This window comes from Natrix helvetica, assembly GCF_964273705.1.
Source record: "Natrix helvetica genome assembly, chromosome: 1".
NCBI classification, from domain to species: Eukaryota; Metazoa; Chordata; class Lepidosauria; order Squamata; family Natricidae; genus Natrix; species Natrix helvetica.
The window spans coordinates 245,407,116-245,423,493 of record NC_138548.1 but is presented as its reverse complement, the minus strand read 5'-3'; the positions used below and the strand labels follow the sequence as shown (position 1 = coordinate 245,423,493).

Genomic DNA, 16,378 nt, shown 5'->3' with positions numbered 1-16,378 from the left:
AATACTACCTCTGGCGTATCATCCTTCACAGTTTCCATTTGGATCCCCTCCAAGCAGGGGTGAGTTGCTGCCGGCATTACTGCAGGTTCAGTGCGCGTGCATGCGCAGTTGACCATAAGTCTGCGCATGCGCAAAATGTTGAAAAAAGGGGGGAAATTAACTTTGTGCAATTAAAACAGTTCTGCGCATGTGCAGAACTAAAAAACAAGAACCCCGGAACCAGTTCGGACATGTGGCAGGCCTGGGTCGCTGCCAGTTCCAGCGACCCAGGCCGCCAAACCACTACTGGTTTGGCTGAACCAGTAGGAACCCACAACTGCCTCCAAGGCTATACTGTACACCAGGGGAGCATGGCTGACTGGGGAATTCTGGGAGTTGAAGTTCAGAGCTCTTAAAGTTGCCAAGGTTGGCCACCTCTGGTGTATACCTTGTCTTCCTCATCACCTTAGTTATTTTTGCTTCTCCTATCACCTCATTATTGTAAGATTGTGCTTTTCTCTGCATTACAGGCAAAAATTGTGCATCCTAATACAGAGGAAATCCTCCCAATAAACAGCTCAGGAGAACTTCAGATTCGAGGCTACTGTGTCATGCTGGGATATTGGGCAGAACCCAACAAAACCAAGGAAGTGTTGAATGATGAGCAGTGGTACAAGACTGGGTAAGTCCACAGGAACTACTGGTTCATTGGGGGAAGTCCAGTGATTCTGATCATGTGATCCACAGAGTATCCATCGTTGTTTACCATTAATTCCCCACATTCACCAGTCAAAACTTACTCCTGCCTCATCCCCTCTACAAAAAGGAAATAAATACTTAATTTGTTTGTTAGTTATGTGGGTAAGGGAGTAAAAGGGAGAACCTTTTTAGGTGGAAGGAACAGGAATAGATACACAAAACTGTAATCGTTATTTTATTTACTAAAAATGGAAGCACTCATGTTTTTTATAGACAAAGACAAAGATTTTCAAAAATCTAAATAAATAGTGAATTCATTCAGAAATGGGACAACACACTAACTTTTCTTTCAGACACAAAGCTTGGCATTGTTGCTAAATTCAGCATTGCTTCTGGATGCTCAGGGGCTGGTATGGCCAGATATCCCTTTGTTCACTTTGACTGGTGTTTCCAGCTGATATCCCTTTCCAGAAAGATAAATCGATTTAAAATCTACATTACAACTGTCTCACATCTTATGTGCTGGCTTTCCATCCCTTTCCATGTCCAATCCAAAATGCTGCATTTCCTCTAAAGTGTAAAGCTAGCATATCTGGGAGATCGTTTCCTCCCATATAAATTGTGTGCTACAAGGTCTTAACTCTCAACAACCTCTTCAGCTTCAACCTCAATAATACACGGGCAAACAATCGATACAGACTTAAGGTAAACCGTTCCAAAGTCGATTGGAGAAAATACAACTTCAGCAACAGAGTAGTCAATGCCTGGAATGCTCTACCTGACTCCGTCATTACAGCCTCAAACCCTCATAGCTCCAACCTTAAACTGTCTACCTCATCCCATTCCATAAAGGGGGTGTGCATAAGCACACCAGTGTGCTTTCCGTCCCTGTTCTACTGTCCCCATTTATTTGTATTCATTTCTTTCATTTATACCCATGTTTATATTTATACCTGCTATCTTGTATATGTTTGACAAACTAATAAATACAAATAAAAAATAAATTCATTCGTATTGGCACCGAACCAGATTATGTAGAGGGTGGACCACATAAAAACAATCACATTTTAAAGTGTTTTACTACAAAAAGGGTAGCCCACAAAGCCAAGAGTAGTCCCACCTACATTTTGCACTGGGTCAACCCAATCCTTGCTGGCAGGAAACATAGAACTGGTTTCCTGTTGCCATTACTGGCAAGAAACAAATAACTGCTGACAACCGGACTATTGATTTTTAATTCTTAAAGGCAGCAGGAAACCAGCAATCTGCAATGGGCCCTTGAATGGAAGGAGAAAGATCACTTTGGAACTTTGCTTAGGATTACAAGGAATCCTAAGGGGTAAAATCTCAGTGTGCCTGTAAGGCCATAGATGCATTTGAATGCATATAGTTGCAACCCAGGGGTGGGTTCCGGTTTCTGCTACTGCCAGTTTGCTCAGGGATGTGCTTTGGGTGTGCACACGCCTGATGCGCTATGCGTGCATGCACGATAGTAAAAAACGCTTCTGTACATGCACAGAAGCAAAAGACAAGGCGCCAATAGAACCATTCGGGAGCATGGCAGGCCGAGCTACTGTCTACTCTGCCGAACGGGGCCAAACCGGTAGGAACCCACCTCTGTTGCAACCCCGTCATGTGGCTCTCTCCCTGCCCTACATTATGGTAGCTCCATCCCTGCTAATGCTCCAGAGATCCCTCAAGACCTGGTTATGTCACCACGCTTGGGGATCCCAGGAAACATGTTAAGATGCCTCCATTATTGATACATTCATTCTCTAGGTGCCCTATTGCTTTTTAATATATTTCAGTGTTAATCATTATTGATTTATACTTTTACAATGATTGTATTTGATTGTTGTTTTTATTTGATTGTTTTATGCCACCCAGAATCACTTCCTATGACGTGGAAGGCAAAATTGATAATAAGCAAGCAAACAAATAAATAAATGCCTTGTAGGGTTAAAATGATTCTTCACGTATCTGAAATAGAATTCACAGAGATCTTCTCACTGCCTCCCATCTGTGTGAGACTTTGCAATGTAATAAATATTTGCGGTATAACAAATTGAAAATATAAAAACCTCTGAGTAAGAAATCTGCAGAATTTGGATGGAATAATTATAATTTCATTTCAGGGACATTGCTATTCTCGATGAGTATGGCTACTGCAGGATTGTAGGTCGCTGCAAAGACATGATCATCCGAGGAGGCGAGAACATATATCCAGTAGAGCTTGAACAATTTCTACATACACATCCTAAAATTCATGAAGTTCAGGTGAGAGGGACAGTGAGAAAAGCCATCAAAGCTACTTGTTTAGAGATTTAGCATCTAAAATTACATCCTGTAATAGACATCATGTATGCCCTCCAGGGAAACAGTGAAGTCAGATAAGTCTCAAGAAAAGAAACCTAATCAATAACCCTCTGAAGCTCAATGTCTCCCTCCATCTATTCAGGTAGTTGGTGTAAAAGATGAGCGATTTGGAGAAGAGATCTGTGCTTCCATCAGAGTGAAAGCTGGAGAGGAATGCACGGCAGACGAAATCAAGGCATTTTGCAAAGGAAAGGTACGGACAAACAGAGGGATGGATCTGAACTATCTTCCTCCTCTATTCCTTCCCCTTGCAACTAAAGAAAGAGAGAGAACATATCTCAGATGGAATTGGTAGTTAAGGTAGGAACCCTACTTCAATGGCAAAACAGGTGTTCTGTACTCCCAATCCGATCCCCACAATCTCCTCCGAGGTTTTGAAAATGCCTGATGCCATGGAAAGCAGCTGCTAATCAACTTCAGTAATAGTAACAAGATGGTTGGAGCAGCTCTGAAATAGAAGAGATGCCAAAAGATCCCCATCTTCTTAGAAGTATGAGAGCATGAGACTAGCCCTGCTGGATCAAATCCGGGTCCATCTAGCCAACATTTGTCTCACATGATGCCTTACCAGATACATCCAAGAAGACTGCAAATAGGATATCAAAGTAACCCTCCTCTAACGTTGTTGATCTATGGAGGCAATTGTTCCTGTGCCTGGAAATGTCGCAACTCATTGATAAATCCTCTCCTAGAAATTTGTCTAGCCCCCTTGTGAAGCCACCTAAATTAGAGCCAATCTATTGTGTGGCAACATATTCCAATAGTTGATAACACACTGCGCAAAGAAACATTCATTTTTCCTAGTTTTCCTAGTGAGTTTCATTAGGTGGCTTCTATGGGAGAGACAAGAGAGTCTTCCTGTTGGCTGTGTCCTTACCATGCTTAATTTTATAAACCTGAATTATATTTCCTCTCTAAGTTAGGTAGCTCCTACAATTGCCTTTTATTTTCATAGGGTCGGTATCCAAGCTCTCTGATCACTGTAGTTGCTCTTTGTTGCACTTTCGCTATCTTCATGATACCCATCTTGAAATGGAATGGCTAAATAAACATCCTCACAGACTAAAAGTCAGCTCCACAGGTCTCTCCTTCACCGAGGAGTCTTTTTGTAGTTTTTGAAGATGCAGTCAGAAGTGGCAGTACAAAAGACTTTCCACCTCATATTGCTCCCTCATGTTGCATCTGCTTGGTTTCCAGAATAAGGTAGCATAGTCCCAACTATTCTCTCCCACACATTGAGCAGTTGTCATTCAGGCAGTTCAAGCAGAAACTCACGTAAAGCATCAACTGCTATTCCAACAGGATTTGGTTCAGTGGTGGGATTCAATTTTTTTTAGTACGGTTCTGTGGGCGTGGCTTGATGGGCGTGGCAAGGGAAGGATACTGTAAAATCCCCATTCCTTCCCCACTCCATGGGAAGGCTACTTCAAAATCCCCATTTCACCTCGATCATCTAGGACAGGGGTGTCCAAACTTGGGAACGTTAAGACTTGTGGACTTCAACTCCCAGAATTCTTTATAATACTTTATAAACTTTATAATACTTTTTAAACTTTATTATACTTTATAATACTTTGTAAACTTGATACTTTATAATCTTCTCATTTTTGTCAGGCTTTGCCTGATCCATCCTGCACAACGTCTCTCTGCACCCCTTTACTTCCGTTACAAATATAATAACAGTCTTCCAATATTGGAGGGGCTGCCACGAAGAAGAGGGGGCGTCCATCTACTTTCTAAAGCAGGGGTGTCCAAACTTGGGAACTTTAAGACTTGTGGACTTCAACTCCCAGAATTCCCCAGCCAGCCATGCTGGCTAGGGAATTCTGGGAGTTGAAGTCCACAAGTCTTAAAGTTCCCAAGTTTGGACACCCCTGATCTAGGACTTGGGAGGCAGAGAATAGATGGGGGCTGGGGCAGTCAGAGGTGGTATTTACTGGTTCTCTGAAAAATTCCGCTACCGGTTCTCCAGAACTGGTCAGAACCTGCTGAATACCACCTCTGATTTGGTTGAGGGTTTACTTCAGAAATACCTTAGTAAGCAACCCCTCAAACTGATCCCAGATTGGTTTGGGGAACCATGACGAGTTTCTCATGAACACCTCCCTGGGAGGAGAAATGGATGTTCAATAAGCAGTAAAAATTTCATTCAAGACTTGCTTATGACATTGGGTCTCTGTAAGATGCGTGAAAAAGCGTAGGCTGTAGCAAGAATATTGGTAGGAAACTTATCAGCCATGACTGCTGAGCTTTCGCTGAAGTTTTGAGAAAAGTTTACTAAGGACCAGTCTCTTAGTCACATGGAATAACAGGCAAGCCAAAACAGATTCTGACATTCTAAGCTTTCTTTTTAAAATCACAGATTGCTCATTTCAAGATTCCTCGATACATAGTGTTTGTGAAGGATTACCCACTCACTGTCTCAGGCAAGGTGAGTAAAGACGTTCCTTTTTTTATGCACAGCACTTGGCTGAGTATGTATGATAGATAGGATACATTATACCTGTCTCAACATGCTTAATTCTAAAATTTGATGCAAGGCAACAATAGGGGGAAAGTGAGAGAACTACAAGCAGTGATCCACAGGTAAATACAGTAATAGGCTTAATTTCAGGGAAAATAAGCTACAGGATGAAGGAGTTTGAAATCCATGAAAAGGTGAGCTTGAAGAGTGATTGGAAAGAGGCACAAGAGACGAGGACTTTATTTGTATATTGGAAAAGGCAGTTTGAAGCACATGGAGCCACAGGGGAGAAAAACATTGGGTCGAAGCAGGTGGATATGGAGGAACAAAGTTTACAGGCAAATATGAAAGGATAAAGGGAAGAGAGCCCTGAAGAGTTTTGAAGTAAAAACTGGGACACCAGTAGAGATCAAGAAGCGATTATAGGGATATAATGATAAGAGTCATCAGACCAGAGTGACAAATGTGATATCAGTGCCAGAATGCTGGGTTACTGTGATGGCTACCAAGATCAGAAATGGGAAATATATGAAGGCCTGGAGGTGGGGGTCCTGTTTGTGTTCAAAGAACAGAACAGAAAGTTCTGCAGTATTTACCCTTGGGTATAAAACAGGAAGAAACACTAACTCTTTATTGCCATCTGCTGGTGAACTGGGTCATTTAGATTTGACAGTCCTAATGAAATCATAGCTTATTTCAGTTATTTGTAGCTATTTGGAATGACTCAGAATTTGTAATCTAGTCTGAGCTGTTTCTCTTAAATTATAGAATAATAGAGTTGGAAGCAGTGGTGGGTTTCTATTATTTTTACTATTGGTTTCTCATGGACGCATGCGTACTCAGAAGCGTCCGGGTGGGCAGGTCGAGCCTCCCGCCGCCACTACTACTGGTTCGGCTGATCCGGGCCGAACTGGCAGCAACCCACCTCTGATTGAAAGGGATCTTAGCAAGGATGTGCGGTCAGGGGAGGCAGGGGAGGCAGAGCCTCACCGCTCTCATCATGAAAATAAAAAAAGGGGGGGAAGGGAAAAGGCGCTGAGGAGCCTTCTGCACACGTGGTCCGGGAATGGGACCACATGTGCAGGAGGGTCTTCTAGCCTCAGCCTCCCTCCTGCACACGTGGTCCCATTCACTGCCTTCCCGAGTCAACATGAAGGGGACCGTGGCTCGCGCTGATGACATCATCAGCCTCACCAGCCATAAACCTCACTGCACTTCACTGGATCTTAGAGATCTTAGAACATAGAACATAAAGGCTGGCCCTTTCACATGGTTCAGAGACTGTCCCCCTCCAGGGATGGGTTGGGAGGTTTGTTGAAACAGAAGTATGTGCCTGACAGTTCCCAGCACTCTTAAGACTCAAGCCGCATGTGAAGTAACAGGAGGGCTTTCAGTCAGCCTCAGTGTAGATGACACTTTGAATCCAATGCAATAGTTAATATGGTAGGGATGATGATGAGATAGGATGACAGCCATTTCTGGTGTTTAGAATCAAACAAGAGCTCAGCTCCTGCTTTAAAATGTCGCCACTGTTTTAATCAGTTGGTACTGATAGGGGAGAATTACAAACTACAGATACTCCAGCAAGACTGAAAAGGCTGCCACTGTTTACCTACTTCAGAGAGTGTTTGATTTGGGTCAGAGCTGAAGACTGATAAGAATAATGTATGAAGAGAGAAGTCTTGAAAAGAAATACATGAGTATCTGTTTTGCTATTTAAGTCTTTAATTATATGTGTCCTCTTTTATTCCATCCTTGGTGTTGCCAATGTAGATTCAAAAATACAAACTGAGAGAGCAGATGGAGAAACATCTTCAACTTGTATAGGAGGAGGCAGCGTAAGAGATCTCCAAACGAACATGCAGTCCGCCGCCTTTTTTTTAATTCCAAACATTTAAGAAGCTGGAAAGGATCACTGGCCTGCCTTAAGGAGCATTAAGTCTGCTGATTACTAAATCAAGTTTACTTAAAATCGTATGCTTTTTCTAAAATAAAAATGTAGAAAAATAAAAATGCAGTATTTCTTTAGCAGTTAGCTTTGTCTAATGAACTCTTTGATAAGATCCTAAGAAAGGATGGGATCTAGCTAATAGTGATCATGAGAATATGTCCATGTGATAAAATTCCACCAAATCAAAGAGACCTCCATCCTATTCATTCCTACACTTTGGGAACAATGATTGTCAACCATCACGTTACGTAATAAAATGGGCAAGGGCTAAAATGAAAGTATAATGAATGAATTATAGTTACAAATCTGTTCTTAACAACTTGTACAAATGAAATTTAAACTGTAGATCTTCTCAACTATAGATGCAGCCAAGAGTCTTTCCTATGACAAAATGCCAGGCTCAGAAGGCAGCAGAAATCGAACTGTCTCATCCCTTACTGCTACTAATTAGAGGAAGTGGTTTCTGTTCTCAGTTCATGTTAGAGCAATAAAATGCAAAGCAAAATGTTTTCAAAGACTAGATTTCTCCATTGTTTATTTCTCAATCAAAAAACACATATTACAGAAATGTCAAACTTTCAAATCATATCAGAACTAAAAGTGCACCTGAATTGGTAAGGGCTCTCTTTTTTTTTACGAGAGGATTGAGCATCTCCCAACCATGACACACTGAACTGCAGAGATTGAACATTTTCATTTTCTTCAGCTACAGTGCTCCACATCAGCTGAATTATTAATATATTTGTTTATAACATTGCTATGGACTTCCTTCTGTGTCTTACTCCAAATGAATATTTTTCTTCTATTATTCAGCGGAATACTCCAAAAATGAAATCTTCTTTAATTTGAATTTCTAAGCTACTTTGTATATTGGAGATTGCCTTTATACAACAGCATACTACACATATGCTTTGTATTAAAAATCTTTAATATAAACATCTTTTATATTTAAAAAAATGCTTATATCTACAAATTTATTGTATGTATGTATGTATGTATGTATGTATGTATGTATGTATGTATGTATGTATCAGTGACATGCAGTCAGGTGAGGCACAGCCTCACCACTCTCATCATGAAAAAAAAGTAAAAGGAAAAAGCTGAGCTAGTTGCTGCCTCACCGTGGATGACTCTGCTTAACCTCACTGGTGCTCTCCCTCCCCAAGTGTAGTGACTTCCTCCCCAGGCCCCCATTCATTTCTCTCTCTCACACACACAGCTGGATAAAACTATATAAAAATCTAGCCCAGCTTCACTGATTACAAGTTTGAAAAGGCAACGTGGCTCCACCTGCAATCAAACTACACTTGGGGAGGGAGAGCACAAGCAAGCACTGAGGAGACCACAGGAGGAGGCAGGAAGCCAGGCAAAGAGCCATGCTGTAGTACACACACTTACCCCAAGCCTCTTTCTTTTGGAAGGCTCGGCTCGGCTCCCCTCCGGCTTCTCTGCCTCTCCTCTCACCCCAGCCTGCCAGCAGGAGGTGGTGGGTGGGCTTTATTGTGTTCCAGGCATTTCCCACCCAGACAGCAGGCTGCATTTGCAATGGTGGATGTGTTTGGGGAAGGCAGCAGGGGAATGGAGGGGGGGGGGAATGGCAGAGGAGCTGCTTTCAAGCCACTGGAAAAGATATCCAATCCAACTTTTGTGTGTGGGGGGGGGGTTTGTTTGAGAGTGAGTGAGAGAGGGAAGGGGTAGGAGAGATAGTCCAATCCAACTTCTGTGTGTGTGTGTGTGTGTTTGAGAGAGGGGGAGGAAGGGAGAGAGGGAGGAAGGAGGGGAAGAAGAAGAAAAAGAAAAAGAAAGAAGGAGCAAAGGAGAAAAACAAATGCTGTCGCTTTAAATTGGAACTGAGCATGCCTGGGTGTGGAATTCTGGGAGTTGAAGTCCACAAGTCTAAAAATATTTGAAACCTAGCACTGTGTCAGTGCCTCACCAGTCATAAACCTCACCGCACGTCACTGGTATGTATGTATGTATGTATGTATGTATGTATGTATGTATGTATGTATGTATGTATGTATGTATGTATGTATGTGTGTTACAACCCCTGGTATGCCCAAATATGGGAGGGAGCTCACTACTCCCCCTATCTGTCCTTTGGCTCATTACAAAAGACCATCCAGGCAGAAAACCATATTTTTATTTTTAATGTTGCCTTTGCCATGTTTGTGTTGTATTTGTGCTGAGTCTCCCTTTATTTATTTATCAGCACAAATACAACACACACACACACACATTCCAAACATAACCATAATGTATGTATGCAAGTATGTATGTATGCAAGTATGTATGTATGTATGTATGTATGTATGTATGTATGTATGTATGTATGTATGTATGTATGTATAAATCTGCTTTATGTATGTTGAAATAGAATTGGACTTTAGTCATGTGAAAGTTCTTAATGGAACTGAGGTCCAATATGTATGTAGTGGGCTTTCTCTTCCTTGCGCAAATATTGCTCTGCTTGATAGAATGAAATTTCTTGGACAGACCTGATTCCATTCTTAAGTCTTCAGAAAAGAAATGTATGATTGATAGCTCCTTATCAGAGGAAAATGTTGATTTCAAAATTAAGGTGGCTTTGCATTCCTTTTTGCTGAATTTTTCTTGGGAGAACCATCAGACAGAAAGTATTCAGCTGCACAGTGAACAGTTGGAGAAGACCAGCAAAATGAAGGGAATCGGAGCATGTATGCCTGTGATATTATAATATCTACACTTTGGTTCTTCAGCTGGGAGTGGCTTCTACCCATGGGAGCAGAATGTTTACTAACGAGATCCAGAAGAATCGCTTTGCATCTGAAATACAAAATAGCCAGTATATGAAGAAAGCACATCAAATCAATTTTTAATACCTTAACCAGTGCACTTTTTGAACGTTAATATAGTTTCATTATTAAATATATAACATTTCTGGAACTGTTTAATATTTACTTACCAGAGGATGCTTTTCTAGTATATTCTGCAATAATAAAAAAATCCCTTGACATGGAACTGACCCTGGGCGGTTGTTAAATTTCCACCCTTTGCCGGTAGGGTGTTTCCGAGAGTGCTTGTCTGCACGTTGTCTTTCAGCCTTCTGGACGAGGCTCCTTTAAGAGGCGAGGTTTCCAAGGAATGAGGAGGGGGGGTTACCATAGAGATGAGAAGTTGATGCTCCTGAGAGCTTGCCCAGGAAGGCGAAGAATTGAGGGAGGGGAGTCTCAGTCTGCGGGCAAAAGTGAGAGGGGAGAAAAATTAAGTTGGCAGCATGGTATAAGCTGAGTCCAATGTAGGGGGACTGCAGGGTTAGTTTGGCCAGGCAAATTATTCCCACCCCCACCCCTCTATCAAAGTGGATCCTGGGCGCTGAGCTGCAATGGAGAAACTTAACCAAAAGAAATTGGCTCTTACAATTCACTAGGCCACAATAACCTTTTAATAATTTCCAATGTTAGCAATTGTGTCAGTTTCCCACCATATGGATACCTACGTTAAGTCAAGGTTTCTCAAACATGGCAGGATTGTGACAATTTATTATATTTTTATATAATATAATTTATTCATGGGATAATTTATTATAAAATAAATAATCCCATGAATGAAACTAATGTTTTCTTTTTAGTAGGGCTGCAGCCTGGTAGTAAATAAATTTATAATATCACTTACTTTTAATCCCTACACTTTAAATGTGTTTATCCCAGAGTTTCTCAAACTGCAGTATTCCCAACAAGCCAGCATGGGTTTGCACAGCAATGTGAGGAGCGGCTAAGCCCGGAGTGAGTATAAATGTTGTTCATATTACCTGTGCAGGCCTGATCTGATTTTTATAATTGGTGGTCCTATTCCGTTAAGTAGCTGGCGGTTCAGCACAGATCACAAGCTGCAATCTAAAGTAGGCAAACAATAAAAAAAATAGGATGCTGACGATTTTATAGAATATGCCACCTTTCATATGGGAAGTCAAGCAGCATGCCTCTTTTTTTGACTTCCACAATTTTGTAAGGTAGGTTGGGATGAGACATGGCTGAGCTAAAATTACCTAGTCCACACTGCACTACATCAGCCTTAAATTAAATCCAACCGTCCCCTAAAATTAAACTCCCTCCTCCCATCCAAGAAAAACTTCTGGTGCTGCTCCCATTCATCATACAGGTCCACTTGTATATCACTGCAGCCTTCACCAGTCTTCACTTGCCTTACAAATTGGTATTGATTTTGAAACTTACCCAAAGAAACAAGATGGAAATCCTCTACGTGATCTTCGTACTGTGTAAGAATAGTCTGGCTCGCTGCTCCTGTGTTTGTAGCATCGTCTTTTATAACCCTGATCCAGAAAAAAAGGGAAGGAATTTCCAGGCACCTCTACATCTGCATGATTTCAATATGTGTCAGCAATTAATCACTCCTATAGGTCAAATCAGGTCACCTTGCAGAAGCGCCCTTATTTTCATATATATGACAAGCTTACTTCCCCCCCCAAAAAAACCCATTTTTTTTCCACAAGTTATTCCATATAAGGTCATATACACTTCCTATTCTCGGTGACGAAATGACCTCTGCTCTCAATGTGCTCATTGCAGCCAGTGGATGAGGGCAGGAAGGGATTTACATGCAAGCCATATTTTCTCTTCCTCATTTTAGGTTCACGCAGAAAGCACCCTTGAGAACACTGTGGGCCTTCCATGAGTACTGAGAACAATGGAATGCTAATTCATCAAAAGTTCCCTCCAGCTTTGAGATATAGATTCAATTCTACAATACTGTAAAAGTTATTGGCATCTCAGCACTTATGGCAGTGATTCAGATGTACTTCATAAAAGGAGGTCTGGAACATTAATGTAAGACCTTTCTGCCTTGCTTTAAAGCAGCCTCATCCTTTCTTGGGAACGGCTATGGAATCCTACCGTGTTTCCCCGAAAATAAGACAGGGTCTTATTTTCTTTTTACACACAAAATATGGCCTGGGCCTTATTATGAGGGGAGGGTTTATTGTTTTGAGGTTGCCGGGCGGCTGCTCTCTTGCGAGTGGGCTCCCAAAGAGCCGGGCATAGCCTCATGGGCGAATGGCTGTGTTGTGCTGTCGCAGCAGTGCAACACAACAGCCATGAAGCGACCACGCTCATGAGCAGTCACCCGGCAAACCCCCTTTCCTGCCGGGCACAGCGCCATTCACTGACCTAGGGGTATCGCCAAGCCATGTGAGCGCCTGTTTGCCGCTGCCTGGCTCCTGTGGCTTGGCACCTTCGAAATGCCAGTGAATGGCGCTCTGCACGGCTGGAGAGGGCGGTTGCGCGAGCGGCTGGTCCGCTCTCGCTCCTCCCAGCATCACGATGCCCTGGCCCAGCTCTCCCTGCAGAGCCAGAGCACCTCCGCTGCTGCCGCCAGCACCACTGCCATTCCAGCATGGCTTTTTTGGCGGCTTCCAAACCAAGTCTTCTGGCAGTGGCCACTCTGGGTGTATGCTCTATGGTTGTATGCTCTGCCGACAGCCAGCCCACAACCATAGAGCGTACGCCCAGAGTGGCCACTGCCAGAAGACTCAGTTTGGAAGCTGTCGAAAAAGCCATGCTGGGATGGCGGCGGCAGCAATAGAGGTGCCCTGGCTCTGCAGGGAGAGCTGGGCCAGGGCATCATGAGGTTGGAGGCGCGCAAGCGGGACCGGAACAGCCACTTGCGCAACCACCTTCTCCAGCCGTGCAGAGCACCATTCACTGGCATTTAGAATGCGCCAAGCTGTGAGAGCCGGGCGACAGCGAACAGGCACTCATGCGGCTTGGCGATACCCCTAGGTCAGTGAATGGCGCTGTGCCTGGCTGGAAAGGAGGTTTGCCGGGTGGCTGCTGTGCCCGGCTCTTTGGGAGCCCGCTCGCAAGAGAGCAGCCCCCTGGACAACCCCCCACCTCCGACCAGGCAGAGCACCGCTCACCAACCTAGAGGTATCCCGAAGGCACCAAGCAACGTGATCACCTTTGCCCTCCCCCCCGGGTTCCTGCGACTTGGCACCTTCGGGATACCGCTAGGTTGGTGAGCGGCGCTCTGCCTGGTCGGAGGTGGGGGGGTTGTCCAAGGGGCTTATTTGCAGGGGAGGGCTTATATTTTTGCTCACCAGAAAAATGTGGCATGGCCTTATTATTAGGACATGTCGTATTTTCGGGGAAACACGGTAGGAAGAGACACAGCTGCTTTAAAATGCTGTAGAATTGGAATAGAATCCAAAGCTCTGCACAGCCCTGTTACAGAGAACATCAGAACTAGGACCTTTTGCAGGGTCCTGGGAAGGAGGTTGGTATGAAAAATATCAAGATGGTCATGACCTTGCAATCAAGGCCTGATGAGGCTTCCATCTCCTGGCAGCAATCATCATCTTGACTTTTGTTAACCTCTTCTGCAGACTTACCTAAACATTTTTATGTTTATATCAAGACAGCAATTAGAACATTACATGGATACATGGTTCTTCTTTACAGTATTTCCTGTACCTGTGACACAAACATGTTACAGAAATCTCTTTTTTCTACCAGGTTTACATTCCCGTTGGGCCATTCCCAGCACGTATCTCAGGCTACTTAAAATTGTGCTTAGCCATTTCCCTTCTGAAATAGTGTTTCCTCTTATTCCAATGGTGCCTTTAATGTAGAGAGATGGGAATCAGACAAGCAGTTTCAAGTATCTGTGGGCAAACCTTGGACCCAATGAAGGAGTAGATTTGTTTATATATTCATACTTGCCCTTTTAAGTTCAGGGACCAAACTTTAAAATCAACATATAAGTTTCCTTTGAAGCTTCAGTCTGTTAAATCAAATTATTCACAAACAACTAGAAATAAGCTTCTTATCTTTAGCACACTTTCCAAAGAATGCTACATCCCTGTTCAGAAATAACCCAGCAGGTAAGAAACACAGAAAAGCTGTTGCAAGCAGAGGCACTTAGAGACTTTACTAAATTCCCTCAATTCCTGTTCTTTATCCACCAACTTCAGTGATGGTGAGACAGATACTTCTAAGCATCATCTAAACTTGTCCCATCCTATTTTAAGAAGAGTAATCATTGATTGCTTTCCTACCAAAGGTAAAACCAAGATAATCCTCCTTACCTTAACTTAGCCTGCAATAAATAAGTAAAAATAGAACATATTTAAGACAGGAAAGGGACTCTAAAATTATGTGTAATGAATGTGAAAGGGACACCCCATAGCAACTAATAAAGTTGTAATGTGCTTGGAAAAATGAGCAATATACACTAAGTTGTAGATCATAATGTGGAAAGTAAATTGCAATTCTGTGTCTGGTTTACAATGAAGCATATTAAACTACCCTAGCAGCCACACATTTGAAATATGTAACAGCATACCCTACTGCATTTTTGGTCTCTGAGTTCAACCTCTATATCTAGTCCACCATCTGGGTTTTCCCCCCTTGCTTATGGTTGACAAAAGCTCTTACAGTAAATATTCTAATTTGGTGACAGATCTATCAACCGGAAGTAATATACTTCTTAAAACTGGTATCCGGTTATCAGTCGCCATCTAGTGCCTGGGTGGTGTAACGGTAAACTTGATTCAAGAGCTCACTTCTTTATTCCAAAACATGAAGTCTGGTATCACCGTTTCTGACTTGTATATTTTATGGAAAGGTGCAAGTTTTCACCAGTTATAGCTCACTTCATTAGATGCACAGATGCCTTTTAATAAAATGTTAGTTGGAAAAAAGTGCTACCAGGCTTGATTTTTTTTTTTTTTGCCACCAGAGACTAACAGGGCTCTCTTAATACCAAGAAAGCTTAATCCAGTTCAATGCATTACTATAGGAGTGTCAAACTTGCGTCGTAACGGGGTTGTCACATGATGCATCGTGACTTTTTTTTCCTTCGCAAAATTGTGTGTGGGTGTGGCCAGCCCTTGACACATCCGGCCTGCGGGCGACAAGTTTCACACCCCTGCATTACTATGAGAGTGACCTTGTGGCAAGATGGGCAGCCAATAGTTTTAATTAATACATAAGGCAAACATCTTATATTCACCCACTTTGACGTACGCATGAAATAAAAATCATGGATGCAATTTTTCAAACTTTTATTTTATACTAGTACTGTTTTCTATCTTCTATTCCATGGTCAACTTACTGAGTTCCCCGTGAGAAACATGAAATCTCTTGAGCTCAGTTTACACTTGCCTTCAAAGGGCAACAAATAGTTGTTCCCTCTAATCTGAAACGCAAATGGGCACCAGTGAGAGACATTTGCTGACACAAGGAGTTTCAACTCCACCTAACACAGAAAACTGGTCTGCAAATCACACAGGTTGCAAGTATCTGGCCCAGGTGTGTTATTTAATCCCCTTTCCCACCACCTCCACCTCCCTTTTTCTGTAATGTGGCGCTCAAGTTCTGAACATTAAAAAAAATGCTTTGGTGTCAATAAAGAAATTAGCACATTATGAATTTAGACCCCCCCCCCCCATGGATCAATACAGACCGCAACACTATTGGTTAAGTGGTACTTACAGCTTACAACCACAACTGAGCCCAAGAAAGCTTGAGAAATTCGTTAACTGAGTTTTGCCCCATTTTACAACTTGTCTTGCAACAATTGTTAAGTGAACCACTTCAGTTTATAAATTAGTAACCTGGTTTGGTAAGCGAATCTGGCTTCCCCATTGACTTTGCTTGTCAGACGTGATCACATGACCATGGGACACAGCAAGGTTGCCAAGCGGCTGAATTTTCGATCACGGGGAATGCTGCAAAGGTCCTAAGGGTGAAAACCGGACATAAGTGCCAGTGTAACTCTGAATGGTCACTAAGCGAACTGTTGTAAATCGAGGACGACCTATCCTGCTAGGCTTCAGAAGAGAAGCGGTGAAGAATTCGTGTTCCAAAGAAACACGCGTGGACCCCAACGGAGCCGAAGCCTCTCCCCCCAAG

At 42.7% G+C, this 16,378-nt stretch overlaps 1 protein-coding gene and 1 long non-coding RNA gene across 2 annotated transcripts in view; one reads left to right on the top strand and one right to left on the bottom strand.

Moving 5' to 3' along the window:
• Nucleotides 1–7,531, top strand: part of ACSF2 (acyl-CoA synthetase family member 2) — a 76,891-nt gene extending 69,360 nt beyond the window's left edge. Inside the window, exons 12-16 of the mRNA XM_081937077.1 lie at nt 510–661; nt 2,814–2,955; nt 3,137–3,247; nt 5,417–5,485; nt 7,292–7,531. Of these exons, the coding sequence (XP_081793203.1) occupies nt 510–661; nt 2,814–2,955; nt 3,137–3,247; nt 5,417–5,485; nt 7,292–7,345 (528 nt within the window). The 3' untranslated portion in view covers nt 7,346–7,531. The remainder of the gene's footprint in view (nt 1–509; nt 662–2,813; nt 2,956–3,136; nt 3,248–5,416; nt 5,486–7,291) is intronic.
• A 2,279-nt stretch (nt 7,532–9,810) lies between these two features.
• LOC309382628 lies at nt 9,811–16,205 on the bottom strand. The gene is made up of 4 exons (XR_014173685.1): nt 16,081–16,205; nt 11,684–11,781; nt 11,260–11,344; nt 9,811–10,683 (listed from the first exon to the last, which is right to left on the bottom strand). It is a non-coding gene; the product is annotated as an uncharacterized lncRNA (long non-coding RNA).
• Between the last annotated feature and the right edge of the window lie 173 nt (nt 16,206–16,378).